Here is a 26,114-nt window from a genome sequence, read left to right as displayed (position 1 = left end):
ACAACCCCCCTGTCCCCACTGGTGCTTTGCACATTTTCTTCCTTTGGTGGTGGTAATGGCACTAGTGAAAAATTGAGTTGGGGGGGGCACTGATAGGCCACCAGGGAAGGCTTATGGGCTAGCAGTTCACCACCCCTGGTTTAAGTTAACCCAAAGTTTCAGTACCACCCAAAGTTTGCAGCCAGAATAAATTGATACGTTGCACAAAGTCTGCATAATAGTCTCAGGTGTACCACGTGAGGATTCTGGTGCAGAATTGTTTCCAATGCCCTGTTTTGCCAAAATGATAGCTTTATTTCCCACTCCTTATCACCTCTGTAAGCTCTCGAGAGACCAGGAAGCATAGTGGCAAATCTCCTATAACCTTGGCTCTGGCTTAAATACTTCTTCCCCTTTTGTCAATGGCCTCAAAAACCAGACCGAAGAACAGAGTCCTTTTCAACAACCGTCAAGGCTCAGCTTTCCAGCTGGCACCCAGAAAACCTTGCTATTGTGCACCAAAGCTGGAGGAGGCACCACTTCGCAAACAATTAATTAAATGAACTTCAGATTCAGAAACAAAGCAGGAGATACTAATCAGCACTGCTTAGAGACTAGTATAATCAGGAAGCAGATTTGGCATCTAAACACTAGAGAAAGCCTTGGTACAGCAAACAATGAACTAGTAATGTGACCTCATTGCTTTAACAGCAGTTGGGCTCTCTTTGGCATTTCCTCTTAACGAAATGTTACCTTTATGTCAGCTACCTTGCAAGGGGCTAGGAATGAAGCCCTCCAGACTTGCTCACAAGGGCTGCATCATCTAGGACAGAGCTTTCCAAACTGTGTGTTGCAACAAGTTAGTGTGTTGGCTGAAGTGTGTAGGTGTGTCACACAATAGGTGTCCGTTATCTCTTATAAGGTTTGTTTAACCTCCAGTTTGCTAGTAAAACTAACTGTCGTGAAATGATGCACGTCTAAAAAGTCGGTCACCAACATGCAAAGTTTGAAAAGCTCTGATCTAGGAGATACCACAGCTTTGAGGCAGAGTTGCCAACCCTTCTGCCCAGTGATTTTTTTCTAGAATAGGTGCCGCTACTCACCATGAAGTTGTTACAGTAAGTGCCACCCTTTTTCTGCAGTGAGTATGTATATTCACAATTTGGACCACTGCACTAGAAGGCTCCATGCTCACTATGCCTCACTTCAAACTCAGAAGGTAATTATCACGATACAGACTTCAAACCCGTATTGGATGATATATCAATATATTCTCCAGGTTAGGACTGGGCAATATATTGATATATCATCCAATACTGGTTTGAAGTCTGTATCGTGATAATTCATAATTTTTGACCTGGCAATATATCATGAATCATGGTGTTTGTGAATGCACTATACAAAAATCACGATGCGGGGAAAACCGTGAAGCCAGCCAATGCCTCTACATAGCTCCATCCTTATTCCAGACATTGTGATATATCAGTATATCACAATGTTTAGCTGGTGATATTGAAAACCACATATTGCCCAGCCCCTACTCCAGACATTTTACCAGGGGACAAAATGCCTAAATGTAGCACAGCACAGGGGCTTCTTTGCAACTCACTCCTTTAGACTGGTAGCAGCCTGCAGGTAGAGATGGAATTTCCTGCAGGATACAATGACTCGGGTATTCTACTACAGTGATGACACCGGAAGAACTTACCATATCCACAGTGATCTGACCAATGACTGTGCTGCCATATTGTTGCCTGAAGCTTTTAAGTCTTGATTGCTCCTTAGGTATCATGTTTGCAAGAACATCTTTCAGGTTCTGGAAACAAAAAAGTGCAGCCAGATCTTACACACAAAGTTAAGAAAATGCCAGTAACCTAGTACTGCAAGAGACATGGGGTAGAATAAAGAGTGGGTGAGAATTAAGAAATCCAGCACGGATTGCATTCTCTCAAGTACAAATGACAAAGTGAGTCACTAGACAGGTAGTATGCTTTATGGACATTTTCCTGGGGCAAACACTAGAACAGGGGTCGGCAACCTAAGGCCCATGGGCCACAAGCGGCCCATGGGGGTCATTTAACCGGCCCATGGACCCCTGCCGCCCGCTCAGTTGGCTCCCATGCATCACACTAAACAGGTGTGGAGGAGAGCGGGGACCGCCTTCCGTGATGCTGGCCGGCTTCCCATTGGCTGCAGGAAGCTCCTGCAGCCAATGGGAAGAGGCGCCCGCCTCCTCAGCGCCAGAAGGAGTGCCGGAAATAGCGTTTGCGCATGCATGCACACTCCGGCCCACCGCGATGTCTGCGGGACTGTGAACCACCCCAAGCCACAAAAACTTTGCTGACCCCTGCACTAGAACATAGGAAAAGTCCTGCTGGATCAGGTCAAAGGTCCAACTAGACCAGAATCCTGTTCTCACAATGGCCAGTGAGATAAGGTCAAGGTAAAGGGACCCCTGACCATTAGGTCCAGTCGTGACCGACTCTGGGGTTGCGGCGCTCATCTCACTTTACTGGCAAAGGGAGCCGGCATACAGCTTCCGGGTCATGTGGCCAGCATGACTAAGCCGCTTCTGGCAAACCAGAACAGCGCACGGAAACGCCGTTTACCTTCCCGCTGGAGCGGTACCTATTTATCTACTTGCACTTTGACATGCTTTCGAATTGCTAGGTTGGCAGGAGCAGGGACCGAGCAACAGGAGCTCACCCCGTCGCGGGGATTCAAACCGCCGACCTTCTGATCGGCAAGCCCTAGGCTCTGTGGTTTAACCCACAGTGCCACCCGCGTCCCCGGCCAATGAGATACCAATGGGAAATTTGTAAGCGGGACCTGAGCACAGCAGCACTCTCTTCACCTGAGGTTCCCAGTAGTCCAGGATGTAGCCAAGGTCCAGAGCACCCAAACTCATCTCCCCCGAATAACCCACAAGCAATGAAAAAGAACTGCTTACCGTAGAAGCGCTGGCATGTCTGGCAGCAAAAATAATACATGATGAGTTCTGCAAGGGAGAAAGAGACAGCAACTGAAAACACTTTCTTTACAAGTGGGCAGACCACCAATAACCTCACTTGCATCCCAAGCAGATCCCCCCCCCAATGGCCTTTCACTCCCATTTAACACCTGACTTGCAAATACACCTCAGTCCCTTGGTTATAAAGAGACTCTCTTGACAACATAGGCGCCAACTCTAAGGGGTCCAGGTCCCTTCGGGTCCCCCGATAAAATATTTGAGAACAATCAGGGGATGGAGGAGGCTGAGAGTGGAGTGGCTTCAGTGGCTGGTAGCTCCACCTGCTGTTGCTGCCACGGATGGGAAGGATGAGGGGAAGCAGCTCCTGGCTGGTGGCGGCAGGAGGAGGAGGATGCTGTGTGCCAGAGAGGAGGAGCCATCAATCACTGAAGCCATGCTGCCACCACGTTCAGCTCCACCCCCCTGGCTCCTCCTGGAGTCCCTGCATCACGCCTATGTCATGTGTGTGTCATCGGCTCCCTTCCAATCTTCTGCTCAACTTGGCGCCTCTGCTTGACAACATCACACAAGTGAAGTCTGCCATCATAGGTCAGTATTTTCACTACAGCACATGGGAAGAACATTTTGAAATACTTAGGAGTTTCCTTATACAGTGGTGCCTCGCAAGACGAAATTAATTCGTTCCGCGAGTTTTGTCGCCTTGCGATTTTTTTCGTCTTGCGAAGCACGGTGTCGGGAAAGTTTTGGAAAAGCTTCAAAAATCACCAAAGTCTTTAAAAACCTCAAAAAAGGCTACCACACCGCGTTCTATGAGTTGCTCCTCGAAGTCAAGTCACAACTGTATTAATGGTGTTAAGAAAAAGGAAACAAACTTGCAAGACGTTTCCGTCTTGCGAAGCAAGCCCATAGGGAAAATCGTCTTGCAAAGCAGCTCAAAAAACAAAAAACCCTTTCGTCTAGCGAGTTTTTTGTCTTGCGAGGCATTCGTCTTGCGAAGTACCACTATAGCTCCTACCTCCAATACAGAAGTGCATTCTTTGCCGAGAATCAAACAAATGTGTTTTAGATTCTTTTTCTGTTGTTGTTGTTAGGTTCAGGAACCAAGTTTTTTATACTTCTGCTGAGTGATTATGCTAAAACCAAGGCAGGAGTCTTATCGCGAAGCAATACTGAAATTTCAAACACTAGGCTCTACTTTCTTTGTTGTTTTAATTGTATTCTCCCCACCCCCTCCTCTCCCACACACATTATGTCCCCATTCCTACAGCTTCCACTTTGTGCAATTTCCACTGTTTTTTGTATCCTGCAAACGTAGGATGCCTGGCATCAGCTGCCTAAGAGTTTTGGTCAGGACTCCATTCAGCAAGAGCTCATCATGAGTCATGTACACCAGGGAGGGTAAGCAAAAGTGTGCTACAGTTTCACAGTCCGGCAATCTTGCTGGTTTAGCAGCATTGGATACCTGCAAGTTGCTGAGTTTCCAACCTGTTAATATGTGCTAAGATGAGAATTACAGAGCCCAAAGGGTTGACACAGACAGTGTTAGACACAAGCACTGTCTGCATTTAACAGACCACCACGTGCGTTATAATAATATTGCCCAAAAGGACTTTGGTGAAGTGAAGAATCTAATTTCATCATTCAACAGCAGAACTTCGACTAAAAGTTAAATATTAACGCTTGGAAATGTTCACCAACACCCTTACCCCAAAATTGCTCACAGGTCACATGCCATATCCATAGTTGTGTTTTGTGGCACTATGAAGGCACAGAAACAAAATTATGCATACAAAAGAGACGGGTGAAAGTTGGTTGAATCAGTATCTGTTATACAGGAAACCAAATTCAGCTTCCCACCCCTTGCATAATTTTGGTCATTACAGTGGTACTGAAGGAGTTAAGTACTTAATTCGTTCCGGAGGTCCGTACTTAACCTGAAACTGTTCTTAACCTGAAGCACCACTTTAGCTAATGGGGCCTCCCGCTGCCGTCGCGCCGCCAGAGCACAATTTCTGTTCTCATCCTGAAGCAAAGTTCTTAACCTGAAGCACTATTTCTGGATTAGCGGAGTCTGTAACCTGAAGCGTATGTAACCTGAAGCGTATGTAACCCAAGGTACCACTGTATAGTCCTGTATTCAGATTTTTTTCTAGGGTTTTTTATTTTAAAGTATGCACAGCCCCAATCATAATCTTTCAATTTTTAAGATTAAGGCTCCCTTGCGAACAACCCGTTACAAGCAGTACTGCAGAAGGTTGCATATAATGAGCAACATAAAAAAGGACACCCCCCCCCCCAGCTATAGTCCACGTTTTTGGCCCAACACACTTAAACTTCATAAGCACTTGGATCCCAGGTATGCGTTACCCAAGGGGAGCACCTTCCAATCTCAGCTTCTCAAAAGCTACCAAACACAAACAAGGGTTGATAACTGAAGACAAGGAAGCTGCATGCTGGGGGTGGGGGTGGGCAGAGGAATTCAAGAAGCAGTTCCCTGCACAAGGAGTACCACACTGCGCCTTCCCACTGGTTGAGATCATCTGAGAAAGCATTGCTCTGCAAACCTTTTCCTTTGGAAAGCATGAAGAGCGTGCAGAGTAAGATCTTTTCTCAAATATCTTTTCTGTTTCTGTTGTGGCAACACCCTGTGGAACTCCCTCCCTTGAGTTGACGCTCTTTACGCCAGCAAGCAATGCCTGCTTTTGAAAACGTTCTCCAAGGTGCCTGAGGAACATGTTTGCTTTTCTGTTGTATTGCTGTTGCATTGCTTTTGTCATGTTCACAGTTACTCTCTTTTTTAAGTGCTTTAGAATATTTTGTATGTCGCCAACTTGAAAAGAAGTCCCAAATATCCATACTTTTGCTTGCCGTTTACGTCTAATCTTAGGAGAAAAGCTTTAGATGAGCAAAGGCACCCCTTCCAGTCACAAGCCATTTCCCCCTTCCCATTCTTGCAGCCCCATCTCCCACAATAACAGAAGATGCCGAGAAACAGGCAATGATATAGGAAGCAATGGCTGCAAGTGGCACTCAGGGGTGGAACAGCAAGAGAAACTAATTGCAAGGTAAGCATATGATATAGCTAACAGCTGACTTAACACATCTCAAGTGACAGAACACACACAGGAGCTGTCTCAGTACAGTTTGCCTTTGCAAGAAGGAATGCTTCTACTTACTTGCACTCAAATGCACTCAGCTTTCCCCCAGGTGGCCTGTAAAACTTGGGATAAAGTGTTCCAATACCCAGAACACCAACCTACCTGATGGGGCACCTAAGGGAAAGGTGCATGCTACTACGGACAAAGCCTGGGAAGGAGATTTCCACATGTGCATGGACAGGCACATGTCTGTTTAAAGTGCTAGGGCTAGGTTAAAAAAGGTAAAGGGACCCCTGACCATTAGGTCCAGTCATGGCTGACCCTGGGGTTGCGGCACTCATCTCGCTTTATTGGCCGAGGGAGCCGGGGTACAGCGGGTCATGTGGCCAGCATGACTAAGCCGCTTCTGGAGAACCAGAGCAGTACACAGAAACACCGTTTACCTTCCCGCCGGAGTGGTACCTATTTATCTACTTGCACTCTGACGTGCTTTCGAACTGCTAGGTTGGCAGGAGCAGGGACCGAGCAACAGGAGCTCACCCCATTGCAGGGATCGAACCGCCGACCTTCTGATCAGCAAGTCCTAGGCTCTGTGGTTTAACTCACAGCGCCACCTGCTAGGTTTACAACATGCCAGAAGCTAGAATTTGGCAAAAACCCTCTTTAGAGGGTGGGGAGTAGAATTAGGTTAATTATGCAAACATCCTTTCGACCTAATGCAGGGATAACTAACATGGTCCCTCCAGATGATGCTGGACTACAACTCCCATCAGCCCCAGACAGCATGACCATTGGTCAGGGATGATGGAAGTTACACTCCCATCTGGAGTGTACCATCTCAATGGATCAGATCTGAAGCTCTAGGTTGAGGACTCTTGTCTTCATTGCAAACCAGTCCCCGTAGCAGAGAGGAAGGAGGGGTGGGGGTTCATGGAATATGGCAGACAGGAAGCAGAAGAAAGAGAGCTGGCAAAGAAGGAGACCTTTTTTCCCCTTCTCACAGAAACCTTACACTAAAAAAAGTAATCCCACCATCCTCATATGATTACAGCCGGACTGGAAGCTTTATACTGTATAGTAAAACAAACAGTCCAGACCACTGATGATTCTTTTGTCCCTCTGTCATGAAGTATTTGGAATAAACAAATTCCAGCAAATTTGAGAGGCAGCCAAAAGCCAAGGGACAGGTCCTATCAGACACGGACAGGACACAAGCCAAAGGGATTTCTGAGAGCGCTTTCTGTATCGGAACTCGGGCAACCGATGCCTCAGCTGAGCACATTCTGCTGACAGGAAAAGTGTTTTCAGAGAGAAATCAGGAAGACTCAGCATGACTCTAAGACTACATCGAGATGGAGGTTTCTTAAAACCAATTAGCTTATCAATCAGGTCCGGTGGCATCAGTTCAATGCACATAAGCATGGAACCAGAGCCGCAGCAATACTGAAAGTACATTTAATAACTGGCAGCACTGCCAATTTGACAGAAAGCCTTTGGCCTGGAGAATATTGCATTAAGTGCCTTTTGCGTGTGTGTGTGTATTTCTAGATTTGCTTTTGGGGCAACACAGAACACCAAAAGTCCAAACACACGCATCCTACATCTGTAAAACCGATGGCACCTCCTGACTTTTGAGAGAGGTCAGGACTCTATGGCATAGGACTCTATGGGAAAGGACTATAGCTCAACGGCAGAGCACATGTTCTGCAAGCAGAAGGTCTCAGTTTCAATCCCTGCTATTTCCAGTTAGGGCTGGGAAAAGACTCCTGCCCAAAACCCTGGAGAGCCACTGACAGTCAGCGTGGACAATACTGAACTAGACAAACCAATGGTGTGATTCTATATAAGGAAGCTTTCTATGTTCGGAGCCCACTACTGAGTAGGAAAAATAAAGCAATGTAGTCTAGGAATTTAGCCAAGTTGCAAGCTGCCAGTTTCCAATGAACGGTCCCCTGGGCACTACTGACAAGACTTTCCCAACCCCCAGCTGACTTGCTCGTCACTTGTGAAAGTGTCCTCTGAGCATCCTTTGAACTCCTTTTTTGGCTCCCGGCTTACCTCTTCTATGCTTTTAATGCCTTCTGAGCAGCGCATACCTGCCTGCCTATCTTCCAGGACAGGCCACGCAGCAGCAAGCGAGTTCCTTGGCTCAACATGCGCTCCTTTGCGACGGATGACAGGTACTCCACCGCAGAGGCTGCTGGTGGCCAGGCCCATTGAACACAGTCCTGGCACATAAAGCCTCGTGGAACAGAAGGAGCGCTACCACAGCTCCACCAAGCAGTGTCACCACAGTTCTTCCAAAGTCACCCTACATAATCCAGGATAAACAAAGGCAGCAGCTTCCGGCAACACTATGTTCCTTTGGAGCGACATTCAGGATCCAGGCTACTGCCAAAAATCAGTACACTGAAAGCTTTAACTTGCAACAGCTTTACCCTCCACAGCAAATCAGCAAAAGCTTGGTCACTATTAAAAGTAAACAGCAGGATGCTTTGGGGCGAATGGTGTGGTTCCCAGAGCCGTATCTAAGCAACAAACATCCCTTCTCCACTCTGGACCTAGAGAACTATCTTGGGACAACTCTTGATTAGGAGGAGGCTGAGAAGGAGGGGGAAAAACATTCACATAAGACAAGCTGAAGATGGTAATTTCCTGCAACATTTACAGGGAGGAGGCCAAATCCTGCTATTTCAGGGATTAAGAGGACTGCATACAGTCACAGCTGTTCCTCAACAAGAGAGAAATTCATGTCCTGTGAAGAATGCAAGAGTACTGTAATGGGAGTTCGCAATGGGAATCTTATAAACCTGTATTTTGCTATACAACTCGTGCACTTGGATTCTCTAGTCTGTTGCTTATAATGTTTCAAATTACCGTATTTTTTGCTCTAGAAGTCTCACTTTTTCCCTCCTAAAAAGTAAGGGGAAGTGTGTGTGCGTCTTATGGAGCGAATGCAGGCTGCACAGCTATCCCAGAAGCCAGAACAGCAAGAGGGATTGCTGCTTTCACTGTGTAGCGATCCCTCTTGCTGTTCTGGCTTCTGAGATTCAGAATATTTTTTTCTTGTTTTCCTCCTCCAAAAACTAGGTGTGTCTTGTGGTCTGGTGTGTCTTATAGAGCGAAAAATACGGTAGTTTGTGAAGTTTTTAACCTTAGCTACACCCGCTCCCCTTTAACAGGAGCAGGCTTGCAAATAGCCACCAACATGGGAAAGTAAAAGCTGTGTCTCATATTTTGAAACACATGTGGTTAACGTAGTTACCTAGGCAAGTGGGCTGGCAAGGAAGTGGGTTATTATAATCTGCAGGCAACATTTTGCTTTTGCAAGATAAAGAAACGCTGCTAAATCTGACGGTGCTGATTTTCTGTGTATGTGTGTGAGAGAGAAGAACAGGACACTTTGAGGATATCACAACCCTTTGGAGCTCACTGTGTTCCTGATGAATCAAGAAGCCTGTCTAATAAACTTCTGGGAAAAATAAAGCAGCAACTTTTATTATAACCAACTTAAATCACTGTGGCTTTAGCTGCTTTAAATAAAAACACAAACCTGATATTTAATATGGGTTTTAATTTTTAAAAATCTATTATACCAAAGTCTTCTGAATGTAATGCACATTTGTATGAGTCTAAAACTATAGGCTTAAAAACAACAACAATCCACCAGGTATTTAAATAGCTGACAACGTGGCACATAACAATTGCCACTGCTTTTCTGCCACAACATATACAGTGTCTCCAATGACTGTCAGATTCGGATTTTGCAACAAGTTGTTTCTAGGAGAACTATACAGATCCATTGCACAATAAGGTTGAGAGAAAGGTGAAAATATTTAATAGTACATGCCTGCAGTAGATCAGGGATCACTGGCCCTCCAGATGTTGCTTTGACCACTGGCCGTGCTAGATGGGGCTGATAAGAGCTGGAATCCAACATCTGCAGGCAGGGTTTGAAATTAGCATTTTGTGCCTAAAGATTCTCCATTTGCAAGCACCTCAAAAAGTATGGGTGCAATTTTTTGCGCCTGGCTGACACTCAAGGATTACTGAAATGTATGTGCTTTGAATACTTGAAGTATATGTTAAGAATAGACATTATGTTAAGGAGTTTCATAATAAAAAGCAAAGCATTTTGAAAACTGAAGTATGGTACAGTGGTACCTCGGGTTAAGTACTTAATTCGTTCCGGAGGTCTGTACTTAACCTGAAACTGTTCTTAACCTGAAGCACCACTTTAGCTAATGGGGCCTCCTGCTGCTGCTGCGCCGCCAGAGAACAATTTCTGTTCTTATCCTGAAGCAAAGTTCTTAACCTGAAGCACTATTTCTGGGTTAGCGGAGTCTATAACCTGAAGCGTATGTAACCTGAAGCATATGTAACCTGAGGTACCACTGTACCAATATGTTTATTGTCAACACCAAATTAAACATGTATTAACGATTTCTGCTAAAAATGTGATATTAACAATGTGTCACTTAGGTGAATTGCATATTAATTCATGCTTATCAAAGCAAAAAATAAAGTGTTGCTGACCCCCCCAGCGGTGACTATACATTCTGTTTTCGCGCCCACAACCCAGGTCCCAGAAGCCATTTGGCTCCTAGCTTTTCTATCCCAGTTTCTAACACTGTCTGCAGGAACATGGTTCTATTCAAATCATGAGTGCACTTGCCTGTCAGCCACCAGTTAACAAAATACAGAATACAGTGGTGCCTCACAAGACAAAATTAATTCATTCTGCGAGTTTTTTCATCTTGCGATTTTTTCGTCTTGCGAAGCACGGTTTCGGAAAAGCTTTGGAAAAGCTTCAAAAATCACCAAAGATCTTAGGAGGGAAATCTTAAGTATAAAGGATTAAGGTATAATAAGTTAAAAGCTGATATGTAAATTGAATTAAAAATAATAAATAAATTAAGGTTAAAAAGTTAGGGATAAGAACTTGCTGGATAGATATCTGGATGTGGAATACAAGAAGGGGAGGTGAGGGGAAGTTCTGGAAAAAATGTTATTGAAAATTTGGAATTGTAAAGGGGGAAATTTTCTTTTTTGTTCTTTGTTTTTTTTCCTTTTTATCTTTTGTATTACTTGAAACTTTAATAAATATTATTTTAAAAAAACAACAACACCAAAGTCTTCAAAAACCTCAAAAAAGGCTACCACACCGCCTGCTACGAGTTGCTCCTCGAAGCCAAGTCGCAACTGTATTTAAGAAAAAGGAAACAAACTTGCAAGACGTTTTCGTCTTGTGAAGCAAGCCCATAGGGAAAATCGTCTTGCGAAGCAACTCAAAAAATCAAAAACCCTTTCGTCTTGCGAGTTTTCCGTCTTGCGAGGCATTCGTCTTGCGAGGTACCACTGTACAAAACTAATATAATAAATGTGACATGATCCTGTCAGACTTTAGAGTGAGCCAAGGAGCCTGCCATATTTGTAACCTCTCTCACAAAGTTAATAATAATAATAATTTATTATTTGTACCATACCCATCTGACTGGACTGCCCCAGCCACTAACTGAAGAGTTATAGTCTGTGTTGAGTTGCACCAGGAGAGGCTAGACATACATTGCTGTATGCACTCAGTCAGAAATGCTCTGGTAAACACTGCTGAATTCTGAGGATAAGCAATCCGAGAATAAGGAATGAGTTTCTTTCACGAGCTATTGTTTGCCTAGGAAAGAAACATCTAGTCAAAGTGCAAATGGAGAGCTGGAAAAGCACTCAAGTCTCTGGAGAACTTATAAATCCATGAGAACTCTGGTATTTACACATTTGAAAGGGGTGATGGTGAAAAAGCAGACACTCCACCTATCAGCAGAATAAGACATTTCTGGGGTTCAGGAAAACCACACAATATAGTGATGTGCCCATGTTAGTATCCACCTGACAGCACTGCACAGTCGGGTCTGGTATCACTACATGGAAGGACTGCATATACAGTGGTACCTCGGGTTAAGTACTTAATTCGTTTTGGAAATCCGTACTTAACCTGAAACTGTTCTTAACCTGAAGCGCCACTCTGGCTAATGGGGCCTCCTGCTGCTGCCGTGCCGCCGCCACACGATTTCTGTTCTCATCCTGAAGCAAAGTTCTTAACCCGAGGTACTATTTCTGGGTTAGCGGAGTCTGTAACCTGAAGCGTATGTAACCTGAAGTGTATGTAACCTGAGGTACCACTGTATTACAAGCAGTCCAGCAAAAGGAGAATTGTTTGTACCACAAGGTGTCATCTTAACTGCATTATGATATTTCCTGCATTATGATACTTTCCTTTGTCCAACTTGGGGCTGCAGTCTTTGGCTAGGGATTAATTTTCATGAATCATCTGAAAGCCATTGTGCAAGCCAACTGTATTATGTTAGTAAGGTACTACAGTTGCCATCTGATTATTTTTATCAATAAGACTTATCTTTGTTTTTTTTCCATTGTGTGGTTTCCAGCTCTTGTGCATGTTCTCTCTCTTTTAGTGTGCCAGCAGGAGCTGACATTGCTGAATTCAAGGATAAAGTATGCCAAAAAAAACAAAACCAACCAACCTCAAAAACCCTATCCTATTTTGCTCTCCCCATTTGTTCCCCTTTTCCTTGACTGAGGAAGCCTAAAATTTAAGTTGAAAGAGAAGGCAAAAAGCAGACTCAGGTCCCAGAGGCACTGCCCTGCTGGGGAAGGGCCTTCTCTCTTCAAAGCATGGGGAAGCTTCCTCGCCCCCAACAACCAGTACAGTGGTACCTTGAGTTAAGAACTTACCGTATTTTTTGCACCATAACACTCACTTTTTTCCTCCTAGAAAGTAAAGGGAAATGTCTGTGCGTGTTATGGAGGGAATGCCTACGGGTGGCATGCCTACGGATTTTCCTCTAAAAACTACGTGCGTGTTATGGTTGGGTGCGTGTTATAGAGCGAAAAATACGGTAATTTGTTCTGGAGGTCCGTTCTTAACCTGAAACTGTTCTTAACCTGAGATACCACTTTAACTTATCGGGCCTCCTGCTGCTGCCGCGTGATTTCTATTCTCATCATGAAGCAAAGTTCTTAACCCGAGGTACTATTTCTGGGTTAGTGGAGTCTATAACCTGAAGCGTCTGTAAGCTGAGGTACCACTGTATATCAGACTTTATTCCCACTGTTCTCAGTAGAACCAAGTACTCAGGACAGAATGTTGCCTTTTGATTGATGCAGGAGTCCAAGATCCCATTCCCCACCCTGTACATGTAACTCCTCCACAGGCAAGTCCCTTTCTCAATGTGATATACCTCTCAAAAACGAAAACAAATACTATGCATACCGAAAACCACCACACTCAAGAATTGGGAGGTAAGGTGGCAGATAAAAGACTCCAATTTCTGGGAGTCATCCAAGTGTTTAAATGCTCAATGTGTTTATAGTGCAGGATATGATTTATTTATAGTGCTGGATATTACTATTTGATTTATGGATTGATTACTGTGGAAGTGTGTTGAGCTTCTGAAGTTTGACACCAGTGAATCTTTGCTTAATTTCAGTTGAAGTTCTCCCTTCTAGGTGTTTGCATTATTTGGGTAACACCTGCAGGAAAGGTACAAAAGGAGTAAGCTGTCTCTAGGGAAAACTAAGAAACCAGTGTTATTCACCATGTCTTGGCAAATCAATTTAAGAACAAATGACCATCACAGCTTCCAGAGCAGGAAATTATGCCTAGGGAAATCTAGAGTACTCTTAAAAGCAAGACTGCAGCCATTTTTATTTATTTTTTTGTTCTACAAATGAAAGAAAACAAGAAAGCCTCAAGCAAGATTGCATTGTATTAAAAATAAATAAATAGACCTATTCTTTCCTAAATATCTAAAGCATCTGGTGCTTTAGAAATGAGAGTCATGAAAGCTCTGACTCAGAAGAAGGGAAGTACGTAAACAGAAAGCAAAGGAAGAGCCTTAGGTCCTAAATAATCTCTGCCTTCATAAGAGACCAATGTTTTTTTCAGAAAACTGAAATCTTTCTTATTCCAATTTTGAATGCCTTCACTACCTCTTTTCAAGTACTGTACTGTGGAATATTTATTGCAGTTGTGAGGAAATTTTGCAAAGTCATGGACAAAACCTGCTCACCTTGAACTTTAGAAACTGCAGTCGCTTTCCAGATGTAATATATGAAACGGGTTTATTTTACTTTTTAAAGCATCCTCAGAAAAGAATGAGCAAGAGGGCAGAGAAGCAAAGATAATGAGCCCCATGTGCTTTCACAGGCTGTCTTCTAGAGCAGTGTTCCCCAACCTTGGGCCTCCAGCTGTTTTTGGACTACAACTCCCATCATCCCTCACTAGCAAGACCAGTGGTCAAGGATGATGGGAATTGTAGTCCAAAAACAGCTGGAGGCCCAAGGTTGGGGAACACTGTATCTAGAGCTTCAGCAAACAGGCCACTGGAAGCATATGGAGTTGCTGGGTCAGAGGATTTACTAATAAACTACTCATGTAGAATCATAGAATTATGGAGTTGGAAGGGAGAAAGAGGGTCATCTAGTTCAACCCTATGCAATGCAGGAATCATTTGCCCAACATGGGGCTTAAATCCACAACCCAGAGATTAAGATTCTCATGCTCTACTGACTGAGCTACTCCAGTTAGGCTGAACACACTAGGGTTTGAAAAGGTTACTACTGACAAGTGGTTATGCTTTACTACTGCCAGGACAGCAGCCTTTTTCCTTGGGACATGTTTTTACACCGAGGAAACAGAAACCCTGCACTCAAATGTGTTATTACATAATAATGACAATACTAAACCTAACCATTTCAGGATTATTAATGGACAAGCAAGACATAAATAATGGGACGCGGGTGGCGCTGTGGGTAAAACCTCAGTGCCTAGGACTTGCCGATCGTATGGTCGGCGGTTCGAATCCCCGTGGCGGGGTGAGCTCCCGCCGTTCGGTCCCAGCTCCTGCCCACCTAGCAGTTTGAAAGCACCCCCAGGTGCAAGTAGATAAATAGGTACCGCTTTATAGCGGGAAGGTAACGGAGTTTCCGTGCGCTGCACTGGCTCGCCAGAGCAGCTTCGTCACGCTGGCCACGTGACCTGGAAGTGTCTACGGACAGCGCTGGCTCCCGGCCTCTTAAGCGAGATGAGCACGCAACCCCAGAGTCGGTCACGACTGGCCCGTATGGGCAGGGGTACCTTTACCTTTACCTAAGACATAAATATTATAAATGAAATAACCTGTTTTATTTTAATGGTCTAGTTCAGATTTCCCCTACCTAGTTCCCTCCAGATGTTTTGGACTACAACTCCCATAATCTCTTGGCCATCTGCCATGTTGGCTGGAGTCGATCAGAATTTGTACTCCATAGGGTACTTGTTGAGGAAGGCTGGTCTAATTTGATCAAAATGTTTGCTATACCTTTAGAGAGACCATCGCTTGCCGTTGACTGGTATGCTAAAGCAATAAAAGGAAGAACACTTAAAAGAACAGAATGGGAATGCAGTAAAAACGTCAAGATAGAACTAGAACTCTGGACAAAAAACTGGGTCCCCCCCATAGACCCTGGAAACTGTCCTTTTCCTGTGTCTTGTTTTAGGCTGAGCTTTCTAAAGTTTTGAAAGCGGTCCCTATGAAGCAAGGAGATCGAGGGAGTTTTTGCATACATGTTCTTTAAAACCAAGAAAACAAATTACATATAGATTCCACGACCAATGGACATATCACAGCTGAACGGCCTGAAGTGTATTATGTGCTTTTGCTGTGATATAAAAGCAATTTCCCACCTATAACTGAGAAGGAAAGGTTGCCCAGCCACAAGTTTGGCTCCTCAAAAGCATTTTAGCAGTGGTATGTTAAGTGGAGTGGGAATGCACAGACAGAAGACAGCCGCTAAGGCAGAAGGGTCTTCGGAAAGTCTATGTTCTTTGTTCTGGAAGGGAAGGAATCCTCACAGCTTAGATGCATCCCTACTAGGAAGGTAATGGAAAAGTTCAGAAGCTAAACTGTCACACCCCACCCTTGCAACGGGAATACAGACAGCAGATCAGAAGACCTCACTCCAGATAATGCTGTCTTTCTGCAGAGGGCAGTTTATATCTGCCAGCAGGAGTCCGAGCCAATTAAGGGATTCCTATATAAATCTGTTCAGGCACAGACTAGTGAACAAGCTGTGACCCAGAGAGAGCCGCATCCAACCTCTGCAACAACATTTTCTGTGCTTTCTTCTCTAAGCTAGGGAGGACAGCTATGCTGCTGGCCTGGATTTAGCCTGTTCTCTTGCGTGGATACTGAAGCTACATATAAAGAATATCCTAATAATGTTCCCGCGTTATTTGGAGGCACTGTCAGATGGCTCAGTGAATGCAACCTACTTTAAACAGGCCTGGATGTTTAGCTTGACTGCATGCACCCAACAATAAGGGCAATTAAGGTGGCAAGGCCAGCCAAGCACCTCCATGTCATTTTAACCTGGTTATCAGGATCTGGGTGATGCAATCCAGCCAACGGCCAGCTTGCCAGCAAAGTAGGACGATAACTCACCATGAAAGAAACATGAATCATGCCATCTGACTTGGGAGGTCCAAACCGTGCAAAGGTTTCTCAAAGCAGCACTTGCCTATAGTACTAGAAAAAAAATTTTTTCCTCTTACAGGTGTGCCAAATTAAACTGAGATACACATTCTCCTTCGGCCATCACTCAAGTCGATTTGACAGAAGCAGGAATACTGGCCCCTTCAGGGGACCCAAATTCTAACATAAGGGACTTGGGACGAAACTGTGACTATGGAATAGGAGTTATGAGAGGGACCTGCTGCATGTAGCAGACACACTGCCAATAGGCAGGGAGAGTTTCCTACAAGATACAAAACCCCAACAAGCACCTGTTTGTTTTGGCATCATCTTGTGCTTTTTACACACCTTAACTTGTTTAAAGTTAACATAACATGGCTGTGAATTCATTTACTTACTTATTTATTTACAGTACTAACTATATTTATATACTGTCTTTCTGCCCAAACACTCAAATATATGCAATGGATTTTCATGCACATACTTTCTGAAAGAGATCCTCTCAATTACTGATATGGGGTTGTTTGCTTTTATTATTTTTACCCTGTTTTTCTGTGTTTGGACACACAAAGTAGCTTACAGAATTAAACAGACAAAAACCACCACTAAAACTAATGTGGAAGGCTCTGGAGATCAGGGCTCTATTAGTTCCAGTGACGACAATGCAGGCTTCTTCCTCTTCGAGGGCTCCTTCTTAGGCCCAGTGCGGATATATCCTTAGTCTCCAACCAAGGTTATGTCTGTCATGGTTATCAGTCCTGATGCCCCTGCAGCTAGATTGCAAAAGCAAAGTTGCAGCCTTGGAACTGGTTTCATTTTGAGGCTTACTGTCCCTACTGCAGAGTTTGAGCTATCAAAGAGACCACTCTGAAACACTGCTCCTTGTAGCGACTCCCAAACTTATTTGATCACTCACTGTCCATTATCCAGCCTCAATAACTTTATGCTGCACATTAACCTGTTTGTCCTTCTGAATATCCACATATAGAGTTCCAAGGAACACCCAAAAAGAGAAAATGCTGCATAACACTTAGGAACAAAGAAAGGGGCTTCTTTCAAACAGTCAAGGCTGCCAAGAGTTGCAGTTCCACATTATACTTATTCAGGCATTTGTAATAGGGTCTAACTAAAATGAAAGTGCATGCACAAACACCCTAGCTCTTGCATCCTCCAGGTCTATCATTCTCCGTGTGTCCCAATACATCTGCCTGCAGCAAGGAAGGCTCCTGTACTCATGGAAGCTTCCCTTTGTTCTGGAACCCTGCTTTTCCAGTTTTCCAAAATGCATGGGAACTCAACAAGTACAAGTGGTTTCCCAAGTGCAGGCTGCTGCCCTAGAACACACAAGGGACAACAGGCTTGGGAATGCAGAGCTAGTGTGTTCATGTACACTTTCCCTTCCTAGCATATTTTGGTTAGTCATTTACAAACACCTGAACAGACTACTCTCAACTCAAAACCCCATTCTTTAAAAGAAGAGCAGTGGACTGAGTTGTTGATAGGCAGAGTATTTGGTGAAGAGTTTACAGGAACAGTAGCAGAGCTGAGATTATTACCAGCACACCATCTCTTTCCGAAACAAGAAAGGTGCACTTCTATATGGCACTGACTGAGGCTGGGTGGATCTCTGAATCTTATATACTTCTAATTGCACAAGAACAACCAAATTGCCCAAGCGCACCCAAAGTTTCTCCCACACTCTTAAAATACAAATCAGGACAAGATAAGGAAACCACTCTTAGGTAAACCTTATGCAAACAAGAGCTTACTTCCTCCATTAATGCTTCAGGGAATACAAGCTTACACCCCGCTAAAGCTCTTGCTTTCTTCACCTGTAAACCAGAAGAATCCTTGGGGGAAAACAGGTTCTGCCATCCCCATTACAGAATCCCAGCTCAGAGTACCTATTCAAACCTGAATGTAACATCTTATTGGCAAGTACAGACTTAACATGTGGGTGGAATTCGTTCAATGTACCGTATTTTTCGCCCCATAGGACGCACCTAGATTTGGGGGGGGGGGGGAATAAAGGGGGAAAATTATTTTCCCCCCCAGGCATGCCCCGTGCTTCGGGCTGCTGCCTGCAAGTCTTGGGAGCCCGGTGGGCACTCCCGCCGGGCTCCCAAGGCTTGTGGATAGCTTCCTGAAGCCTGGAGAGCGAGAGGGGTCGGTGCGCACCGACGCCTCTCGCTCTCCAGGCGTCAGCGAAAGCCTGCATTCGCCCCATAGGACGCACACACATTTCCCCTTCATTTTTGGAGGGGAAAAAGTGCGTCCTATAGGGCGAAAAATACGGTACCACTAAGTGGGGTATGTGTTTGAGGAATTAGGCCCACTCATGCAATGGGACTCCCCCCCTCAATGCACTTCTAAACCTGTTCTGGGGTTCCCCCAACAAGTTAGTTGTATCCCACCCAATGTTTTTGAGGCCATGGAATACATATCACTGGGACTAACACTATCAGCATATATGCTGTGACTTGACAATATATTAAGTATGTCCAGCCAAAGAGCACACTCAAGAACTTGGCACTTCCTTTACACAACTCAGATAAAGCAATACAAGAGCAGAAAATACAAAAGACCAGCCTCCCCTCTTTGCAGCTAGCAACTGATGTCACTTAGCTGCAACAGGGATCGCAGATGGAAAACTAAGATAAGGCAGCCCTTCTCCTGCTACTGGCAATTATTGTTTAAGAAGAGGCAGAAAAAGAGAACAACAATTAAAAAGGAAGAGGGGGAAAGGGGTGGGAGAAGAAATGATGGATTGGGAGCATAAAGATGAAGAGCTTATATCGCCAATGCAGGCAAGTGCCCACCTCAATCCCACCACATATTTTGTGCATACCTGCTTTCCCAAAGGTATGAATAGGACCAGAGACCTACAAAGGAAAGTTACCAAGGGAAGGGTGACACCTTTCTACAATGTACTGTGCAGTTGCCCCCAACACACTTTTTTCCACTACTAAAAAAGCACCTGTTTGAATTTTCAGGGAACAGTGATTGGAGCCAAGCTTTTATTACCTTTACCAGCAGAAGGCACAAATTTTGTTTTATTGCAGTGTTTTTTTAGATGAACATTTTATTATGTTAGGTTATTTGTATGCTTGCTCTGGGCTCCTTTGGGAGGAAATGAATGTAACAAAAAATAAATAAAACGTTAATTGCTCCTTTCTACAATGTACTGTGCAGTTGCCCCCCCAACACGTTATTTCCCCACCACTAAAAAAACACACACCTGTTTGAACTTTCAGGGAACAGTGATTGCAGCCAAGCTTTTATTACCTTTACCAGCAGAAGGCACAAATTTTGTTTTATTGCAGTATTTTTTTTAGATGAGCATTTTATTATGTTAGGTTATCTGTATGCTTGCTCTGGGTTCCTTTGGGAGGAAATCAATGTAACAAATAATAAATAAATAAAACATGAATTGCTCCTTTGTAGTTATAAACACTTGTGAAAAACATTCACATACTGTATATGGTTGAAACTGCAACCAGACACATCCCTGGAGACCCTTGCATATCCAGGGTGGTTCTCAACCACACCAGATTTGAGCAGATCCAAATACTACATCCCAATAATTACACTATAAGCAAGACAATACTCCACATGTAGGACTCACAATTTGCCTCCCCCTCCCCCCTGCTCAAATATCTACAATTTCAGCCCAGCATTGTAAGCATCACAGAGAAAGCTGACACCCACACAGACACTCCAGACACCCACATAATACAATTAAGAGTGCTGGAAATGCAATTACTCCCTGAAGAGAAAGAACAGGCAGCACACCAAGAAGCAAAATTTAAAAGAGAAATAAAAAGCCAGCAATCAAAAAAGGAAAAGGGGGATGGTATTTGGGAGAGGATTAGGAGCTGAGAGATGAAGAGCTTACTCGGGTCACTACAAGTCTGGCTCATCTGGCTTTTGTTTCAGACCCAAGTATGTCCTAATTTTAACTTCACTATCTACTTGTCCTGCTGCATATCTGTACTACACAGAAACGGAACAGATTTCCCCAGTCATCAAAATTTAGTCAAAGTACAGCAACAGAGCAGGCAAAAGTCAGGAATGGGGAAAAGGTAAATAAGCCCAAAATAAATGCTCTAGGATTAGCCATTTGCAATCGATTGGTTAGGGAATTTAGTGAGTCTGGAGTTCAAATAAAATTGTCAAGTGGCCCTTTATCCGAGGGAAAAAGCCACAGCCAGACTTTTCAGCAAGACAACAGCAAACAGCATATTGAACTTTCAGTAGAAGGCAGAAAATTAGACTGTAGCAAAGGAGAACACAGATCACGAAGAAAAAATGGGCACTTGGAAAATAGCCCAATAGAAAGAGACTGCTTTCAAGAAATGTCACTTGTTACAGGATGTGTGTGCATGGTGCGTTTGATGCCTCTAATACATCCCACAACTTTATCACTGCAATCTTGCAGCAAAAGAAAATGCTTACTAGGAAGCTGCACTACTTTCCAAATACATTAGACCAGAGGCCTACTTTGCCCTTCCAACATTCCACCATGCTGGGGTGTGAGCCAGGCAGCAAACATTAATTTATAGATTCATGCATTGTTTCCCTTCCATGAAACAATTGCTAGTATTTCTTCCACTTCAGGAAATACTAGCAACCAGCAGCATGACGTTGATTACTCATGTTAAGGGATACTCCATCCCAACTTCACCCTTTTGACAGCTGACCCTTTTGCCCTCTAAGCATCCTAGGAGAAGCTTAAAGGTGATCAAGTTGTTTAATAAGGGCTGGGGATCACACAAGAGGTGGGAAAGGAGGCACAGTTTCCTAGCTTAGCTACATTTCCACCAACATGCACCAGTTTAGCTGCTTCAATCCACCTGCTATAAAAAGGAACCAGAATATGCCTGCTGCACCTTTCCCCTAGATACCAAATTTAAGACTAGGGGAGGGAGCATACAACCGCCCCTGTCAGAGGGAATGAACAGTTTCCCATCCAGAGGTCACGTGAACAGGAAAAAGCCAAGTCTGCAATTGCCAAGGCCTGATATTCCCAAAACATATGATCATGGGAATCTCAAAATGAAGTCAACCCTCTTAATGGGAAGAGAGGAGAAAGGGATATATTACACAGCAACAGTTTCTTCTTTTACCTCTTACCCACCAACCAACCACCGCAGTTCACCATTTCGTTGTCTTTCTCCACCCCTCCCCCCGGGGGACGGACATAATAAGGATCCCTCTCCCTTTAAGATTTCATACGGGAGGAGAAGCAGCAACCTAACGGGGTAATAAAGTAGAGAACATCTTTCAACAAGCCTAGACCTAACGCAATGTCCTCTGAAAGAGAAACGTGGAAGTCGAGCGGTGGATAAGGCACTCCCACCCAAGGACACAGATGTACCCAGCACAGGCCCCACTCCCCACTGGCTTGGCTACAATCGCGTTACGAGACCCCGCGCCCTACGAGTCCCCCTAATCTTAGAGCTGGAAGGGGGTCCCCCCCCCAAGGGTCATCTAGCCCAACCCCCTGCAATGCAGGAATTTATTTTTATTTTTGCCCAGCGTAGGGCTCGAACCCACCACCCTGAGATTTTAAGAGCCCGACGGATCCGATGCGGGAACACCCAAGTTGCACAGAACCAGGGCAAGACGAACCCCCCCCTCCTGCAACGGCAGATCCCAAGGGATCCGGAAGATCCCGAGAAGATCCCAGCTGCTGCTCCTTAGCAAGAGTTGGGACGCAACCCCCCACCACTCCAACACGCGCTACACAGCCTCCCACCCCTCGCGAGGCCTCCGGGCAAGTCTCGTGGAGGGCGCGGCCCCTTTAAGGGCGGCCTGTCACAGGCCCCGGGAAGGGCGAAATGGCCGGCGGGGGGGGTGCGGAGGCGAGAAAGAGAATTTCACCTCACCTTGGCACCCAAGAGGCGCGCGGCCGCCCTGCTGCTGGCAGTCAACAAGGTCATGGCGAGCGAGGAGCGGCGAGAACCTGACGCGGCGGCGGCGGCGAAGGGGCGAAAACCAGCGGCCGCCTCGAGGAGAAGAGGGAAGTCCGGGGGTGGGCGGGGAGGAAAGAAGGGAAGCAGGCGAGACCAAGGTTGAAGAGCGGCAGCAGACGCCTGAGGAAAGGAGCGGCAGCGGCTGCGCCCGGCAGGGTCCTCACAACGCGGCGGCGGCGTCAGCAGCGGAGGGGCGGGGCCTTGCCCCGGCGGAGGACCCCGAGGCTATTAACATAAACGTCGCCGAGGCGCCATTGGGCGGCGCGGCGGGAGGGGCGGGGCTTGTCCGCGCGCGGGCGGGCAAGGGCGTGGTCCTGCCTGGGAGTGAGGCGCCCCAGTCAGGCGCCTGATTTGCGTGGCGACAGCGTCTGAAGTAGCCTCGTCTGCACACACACACATATATATATATATATAAATTAATGCGGCTTCAGCTGAGGGACTGGGAGTACTTGGTGTTGCCAGTCTTGTGGGCTTTCCGTAGGCGGCTTGGCTGGGCTAGATAGGCATTTGTCTGATACTGGAAGGCTCTTCTTTTAGGCTAACTTTATTCCTAACTTCTCCCCCATTGCTTAGTAAAGGGTAAAGGGACCCCTGACCATTAGGTCCAGTCGTGGCCAACTCTGGGGTTGCGGAGCTCATCTCACTTTATTGGCCGAGGGAGCCAGCGTACAGCTTCCGGATTATGTGGCCAGCATGACTAAGCCACTTCTGGCAAACCAGAGCAGCACACAGAAACGCTGTTTGCCTTACCGCCAGAACAGTACCTAGTTATCTATTTGCACTTTGATGTGCTTTCGAACTGCTAGGTTGGCAGGAGCAGGGACCGAGCAACGGGAGCTCACCCCATCAGGGGGATTCGAATCGCTGACCTTCTGATTGGCAAGCCCAAGGCTCAGTGGTTTACACCACAGCGCCACCCGCATCACTTCTTGTTGTTGTTTAGTCGTTTAGTCTTCGTGACCCCATGGATCAGAGCACACCAGGCCCTCCTGTCTTCCACTGCCTCCCGCAGTTTGGTCAAACTCATGCTGGTAGCATCGAGAACACTATCCAACCATCTTGTCCTCTGTCATCCCCTTCTTCTTGTGCCCTCCATCTTTCCCAGCATCAGGGTCTTTTCCAGGGAGTCTCCTCATGAGGTGGCCAAAGTATTGGAGCCTCAGCTTCACGATCTGTCCTTCCAGTGAGCACTCAGGGCTGATTTCCTTAAGAATGGAGAGGTTTGATCTTCTTGCAGTCCATGGGACTCTCAAGAGTCTCCTCCAGCACCATAATTCAAAAGCATCAATTCTTTGGTGATCAGCCTTCTTTATGGTCCAGCTCTCACTTCCATACATCACTACTGGGAAAACCATTGCTTTAACTATACAGACCTTTGTTGGCAAGGTGATGTCTCTGCTTTTTAAGATACCGCATCACTTACCGTGGAACTCATTGGGACTTGATTCAGAGTAGAAATGAGCTGTAAGGTTCGCCCTGCGCCAGGCAAGCAAGCAATTTTGTATACCGCCTTTCATCCGAAGATCCCAAGGCTGTCTAGGGATTCCTAGGAAAACCCTGAGGGGAGTAGCAGCACAAAGCCACTGTACCAGAGGAAAGCAGGGTGGTTTTATTTCTCCACCCAAGCTTTTCTCTGGTTCCTTGTGGACCCATAAAATCGAGACAAAATGAGAGGCAAGTAGGATTATAATGAGAATGTTTTACTGGTTGTTGTTGTTTTTTTAATTAAAAAGACCTGCTCCTCCAACATCATCTTGGCAGCAGACATTAAACGGGAAGGTTTCCTGTTGCATGAGTCCCTTGGGTAAAAATACACACGATTTCTGCCAAAAGCACAACACACCTGTGAATAACTAAACAAATTCGTAAATTTTGGGTTTCCAGTAATTGTTGTATATTCTTGTCCCTGTAGTATTCCACAGGATAGGAAAGTCATTACTGATGGCAGGATTCATTTGGATGACATAGAAGTCATAGTTGGGAATGTGGGGAAAGGAATTGGGTTGATGTCTTTTTTAATGCATTTTCCAGAATTTAATATACACAACTTCTTAGTTATCTCCTACCTTGAGACTTCCTTACCCATGCCACCATGGCTTCCTATTTGTTCCTTATTTTGCTGCATATCCTTTTACATCAACCATTTTCAATCTATACAATAACCGAATAGTTGTTGCTGCTGCTCATGTATCTAACCCTACTTGAAGATTTATTTGACTATACCATATATGTTTGTGTGGAGAAGTGTGTGTTGCTCCCCCTGCAACACACACTTCCCCACACAAACATATATGTTTCCTAGTCAGGCTGAGCCCTCTTAACCTAAACTGGACAAAAGTTGTGAAACTTAAAGCCCAAATTTGCATTCATGTGTTTTTGGCTAATTTTCCACATAATTAAGGGATTTTTATGGCGACTCACTGCACATGGTTAATATGGTTGATAATTTTAGGCTAAGTTACTTCATTTATTCACCCCAGGTGGTAATGATCATCCCATTTTTGACCCCTGCCCCATAGACTAATAGCATAGGGACATCACTCAAGCATCATGCTAGTTCTGACACAATTTTGGATTCTATAGAACCAGAGCGGGTGGTAAAGAGTGACACTGCATTCGATGTTGCAGAACAAAAGCCTAGCATTAGCCAGGCAAGCAACATCAGACCAGTGAACTCTGTCTAGGCCACTTGCTCTATTTGCTTCAAACACCACACTGCCAGAAGCTGCAAAGCCCAAAGCACACATCCTGCTATTATCATGGCCAGTCTGCCCCCTCATGCAGCAGATGTGTGACCAGAGTGCAGAGTCCTCATGCTGAACCAGGGCAAAAAGGTCACAGTAGTATTCTCTTTCCAGATTACAGCAGAGGCTATTTCAATTAGTCCTGCAAGGACTTCCAGTCATTCATGATATGAGTTACGTCCATTTGTCTATGTAGATGAACAATCCCTACATTTCAATTTTTAAATTGAAATTTTTAAATAAGGAAGGGAAGGGGTAGAGGAAGACACCCTATTTCAGTTTTGCTTCTACAAGTTTTTCTTCTTCACCATCTTATCCATGGATGCAACACACACAGGCTGTATTCATGACATAAGTCAGGAGGCTGTATCTCTCAGAAGCATAACAAACAAACTAAACAGCCAATTTAGTTCTCTTGTTGCCATAAAATAATAGGTAATGAAATTTATACTGATAGTTTTGTTTGAAGTACTACTCTGTTCTTTTTGGAGTAAAGCCCTAGTCTGAGGAATAAACGGGGGAGCAGATTTGGGAAGAAAGAGATTTAAGTTATTTGAGAATTGGCTTTCGAGAGAACTTTGGAAAACAGGGTCAAGAATAAAAATGTGAAGAAGAAAGGGGGCTTTCTAGGTGAAAACCTGGCTTTTGAATAAAGCTTTTGGTATTGGCTGATTTGACTCTACTCTTCTGCCTTACACAGTTGTATACTGCTTTTCTTTTTGTAGTTTCACCACTTGTAATTTTGGGCTACTTTGTGCACCTTTCTACATTGTTGGGAAGGTTGGGCATAAACCTGTTAATGAATCAGTTCTTTTTCAGCT

At 44.9% G+C, this 26,114-nt stretch overlaps 1 protein-coding gene across 2 annotated transcripts in view; it reads right to left on the bottom strand.

Moving 5' to 3' along the window:
* The window catches only part of CS (citrate synthase), a 34,939-nt gene extending 12,264 nt beyond the window's left edge, over positions 1-22,675 (bottom strand). Inside the window, exons 1-3 of one of the 2 annotated variants that reach the window (XM_028710031.2) lie at positions 22,463-22,675; positions 2,930-2,977; positions 1,688-1,795 (exon numbers count right to left, since the gene is read on the bottom strand). In XM_028710031.2, coding sequence (XP_028565864.1) covers positions 1,688-1,795; positions 2,930-2,977; positions 22,463-22,516 — 210 coding nt within the window. In that variant the 5' untranslated portion in view covers positions 22,517-22,675. Of the gene's footprint in view, positions 1-1,687; positions 1,796-2,929; positions 2,978-8,106; positions 8,281-22,462 lie in introns of those variants that run through there. The other variant, XM_077923901.1, reaches the window with a different exon arrangement.
* Positions 22,676-26,114: the final 3,439 nt, after the last annotated feature.

The sequence above is a fragment of the Podarcis muralis genome, chromosome 2 (genome assembly GCF_964188315.1).
Source record: "Podarcis muralis chromosome 2, rPodMur119.hap1.1, whole genome shotgun sequence".
In the NCBI taxonomy this organism is placed as follows: domain Eukaryota; kingdom Metazoa; phylum Chordata; class Lepidosauria; order Squamata; family Lacertidae; genus Podarcis; species Podarcis muralis.
This window is presented reverse-complemented; position numbering and strand designations above follow the sequence as displayed.